At 41.7% G+C, this 3,331-nt stretch overlaps 1 protein-coding gene across 1 annotated transcript; it reads left to right on the top strand.

The window, feature by feature from the left end:
* Positions 1 to 276: 276 nt before the first annotated feature.
* On the top strand, positions 277 to 2,496 carry LOC111664643 (homeobox protein MSX-2-like). The gene is made up of 2 exons (XM_023419313.2): positions 277 to 789; positions 1,459 to 2,496. Exons 1-2 carry the CDS (start codon positions 489 to 491, stop codon positions 1,905 to 1,907), a joined length of 750 nt encoding a protein of 249 aa, XP_023275081.1. The 5' UTR covers positions 277 to 488; the 3' UTR covers positions 1,908 to 2,496.
* Positions 2,497 to 3,331: the final 835 nt, after the last annotated feature.

The following is a 3,331-nucleotide window of genomic DNA, read 5'->3' on the forward strand; positions in this document are numbered from 1 at the left end:
AGTCTCATTCAAAATTCTCCTCCAGAGCATCAAAACTATTTTCCTGTGCTTTCAGTGTGAAACATTGGGTTTGCATTTTGCAGAGGAAATAAAATTCAGTTTGTTGCTCTCAGTAATTATGATACAACCTAGTGAGCTATTTTCAAGAAACAATCTTCTCCCTGTGTAATTACTGCTAAATGAGGCTGATGTGTAGCTGACCTGCTGTCTTGTTGGGGGTGTGGCACCACAGGAATCGCGTCCAGAGCACCCCAAACACACGGTCCAATCACAAGTCTTCCCCCAACCCCGGGATCAGGACGAATCATTGGCTGAAAGTCCCTAGTGCCACCCAAAGTTTCTCCGGCTCCAACTTTGTCAACTTTGCAACAACTTGGGGCGAGTTACTCCGAGTTTCTCTCCGTGTGGACTCTGTATGTTTGCACTGCGAGACAGAAAGTTATGTGCTTTCTGGACTGGAATTAGATATCGAACCCAACAAAGAAAGCATGTATTCCACCGGAGACTGGAGAGATGAGTTTTCCACCGACGAAGATGTTCAGCCACCGCGGCCGAAAAAGCGCACGGCGCAGGTGTCCTCCCTGCCCTTCAGCGTGGAGGCGCTCATGTCGGACAGGAGACCGCTGAATACGCTGGACCGACAGAAGGGAAATGACGCTTTGAATGACGATCAGACGAAAAGACCGGTTGAGTTTTCCAAACAATTAATATCCATCAAATCCGAACCGTCGGAACAAGAGGACAGTGCGTCTTGGATATCCCGCCCCATCAAGATGTCCACACCACCCCGTAAGTGTTCCGGGGTTTGTCTTGAATTATTTATCAAAACGGATTTAAATAGTGGTTTATATAATCGTTTTATGTCTTTGGGGCCTTTCGTCACCCTAGGATCCAATCTGTCACGTTTTAGATGCTAAAAGTTGGAAAAATCTCTGTTCACTTCTGGGTCTAAGTTTATAGCTGATAGATTTAAGGAAATAGACATAAGTCTAATAAACGAATAAATCAATACAGTTGATTAAATTTTCAGTAAATGAATATATGACAGGCAAAACAATAACTATTTTAAGAAATTCTAATACTGATCAAATGTTTTAAATATATTTTGCTATTTTTTTCTTTTTCTTTCAGTAAAAAATCTTTTTAAATAAGATTGTTTTTTATTTATTTATAATGAATCGATTTGTCATTTTGTTTGTCCATTACCTGTCCAAAACCCCAAGATAATAGTTTACTTTGATATAAAATGGAAAACGGCATAACAAACATTTTGAGAAGCAGCAAACACGGAAGGTTTAGCTTTTTTCCTCGATGAATTAATTGATTATCAAAATTGTTTTTCTTTTGTCAGTTGATTAACTGCATAATCAACTAATTGTTTCAGCCCATTACATTACAATTTAAATGTACATCCAACTCTGCCAAATTTTAGCTTCACATTTTCCTCATGTCCTCCAGGGCAGCTCAGTCCAGCAGCCTGCTCCCTGAGGAAACACAAAACCAACCGCAAGCCGCGCACTCCCTTCACCACCACGCAGCTCCTGGCCCTGGAGAGGAAGTTTCGTCAGAAACAGTACCTGTCCATCGCTGAGCGGGCCGAGTTCTCCTCCTCCCTGTCACTGTCCGAGACTCAGGTCAAGATCTGGTTCCAAAACCGACGAGCTAAGGCCAAGAGGCTCCAGGAGGCCGAGGTGGAGAAACTCAAAATAGCAGCTGTTGTTGGACCCAAGACTGTATTGCACCCAGGCTTCTCGTCCTTAAGTTTCCCCCTCAGTGTTGACCTGCAGGCTGGTTCAGCAGCACTCTACGGACTGGGCTGCTCATACGGCCGCAGCCCCATTCTCCCCGCCGCACATCTGGCCATGTACGCCTCACAGGTCGGCTACAGCCTGTTCCACCTCTCCTGAGAGGAAGCAGCATTATACAAACAAAGTGCTGTGGATCTGGATGGGTGTGAAAAGGAGTTACGCACCTTATGAGAGACTTGTCTGCAAAGGATCTGAGCTTGAGCAGGAGCTTCTTGACCATTTGAGAATTTATAAATGTCTTTGGACTTTTTGAAAGAGACTCTATGGAAGGACAAGGATACAGCACCCAGTGGTCTTTCTTTTAAGTTTATAAATGCTGACTCAGCACTGATAATGAATGGAATATTGATTAGGCCACATGTATCTGATTATTGTCCTGAATACCAGATTGCATATAGCGTAGCCTTTTGATTTTTCTTTACTGCTCCTTTTGTATTTCCTGGATTATTTTTCACTTGTTAGCCTTGAATATACAGGGTCATTTTATCCTCCTTTGAGAAAGAGAAGGGGCTACAGTTGGAGAATGGCATTTTGGTCAGGTGAAGTGCATGCTTGCATGAAAGCCAAAATATTCCCAAATTTATTTATGATAGCCCTTGGATTCATATATTTCATGATGCATATCTACATTTCTAAAAGTTAATATTCTATGTGTTTGACTTTAAATTAAAGCTTTTAGTTAATCCTCTGTTTTGTTATCTTTGCTTGTTTGTGGCATACGTACACAATGGTTGATCTCACTCACTTGGTGAGCTAACGACAGCTTTGCTCAAATGCGTTTGTCTCGTGACACCACTTTAAATGTGTGTTTCAGCTCTGCCTCTGACGTCCAGCTGCCTCGTCTTGTGTACTCCTCATCCATCAAGAGGATCTCTACCGTTCTCACCTCATTCTGCGAGCTATGTCTTTTCCACAAATGCTCAAGGTGGTTAGAAATGATGACACGAATGTTCCTAGGAAACCTCTTAACCAAACTTATGTGAAAAACGGGCATATTTGAGATCTCGTGTCTCTGCATTCCTAAAGTAAGGGCTGGTGTTGCTTTCTCTCCTCTCACTGCACTGTGAACTCAACTGGATTGTTTTTAGTTGACATTTAGTGTTATGGATCCCCTTTTGAAATGCAGCCACGCTCAACAAAAACCATAATTTCCCATGATCTTTCTGTTTGCAGAAGGTCCTTTTCTCAACAGACATTTTAACGTGTCATAGTAGAAAAAGCACAGATGTTACTAATAACACTTACAGTTCCAGTAAGCCCTGACAGAGTATCATTAAATTTATTGATTACTCTTGTTCCTTTTCCTACAGTGACATGTCAGAATGTCATCTGTGAAAATACAATACAGCATGATGTGTTTCTCACTCTCCATTATAAATGTTTTAGTTCCATCTTGGAATGTCAGGTTTTCTGGCCCTCCTGCTCTTGATTGGATTTATTGCCCAACAAAGTGTGCAAAAACTTTCCATTTTTGAGATTAGAGCTTTAGTTGAGTCATAGTAATTTATGAAAAACCCATTTGT

This window comes from Seriola lalandi, unplaced genomic scaffold, assembly GCF_002814215.2.
Source record: "Seriola lalandi dorsalis isolate HSWRI2012SDOR001 ecotype SW California unplaced genomic scaffold, Sedor1 jcf7180002054598, whole genome shotgun sequence".
In the NCBI taxonomy this organism is placed as follows: domain Eukaryota; kingdom Metazoa; phylum Chordata; class Actinopteri; order Carangiformes; family Carangidae; genus Seriola; species Seriola lalandi.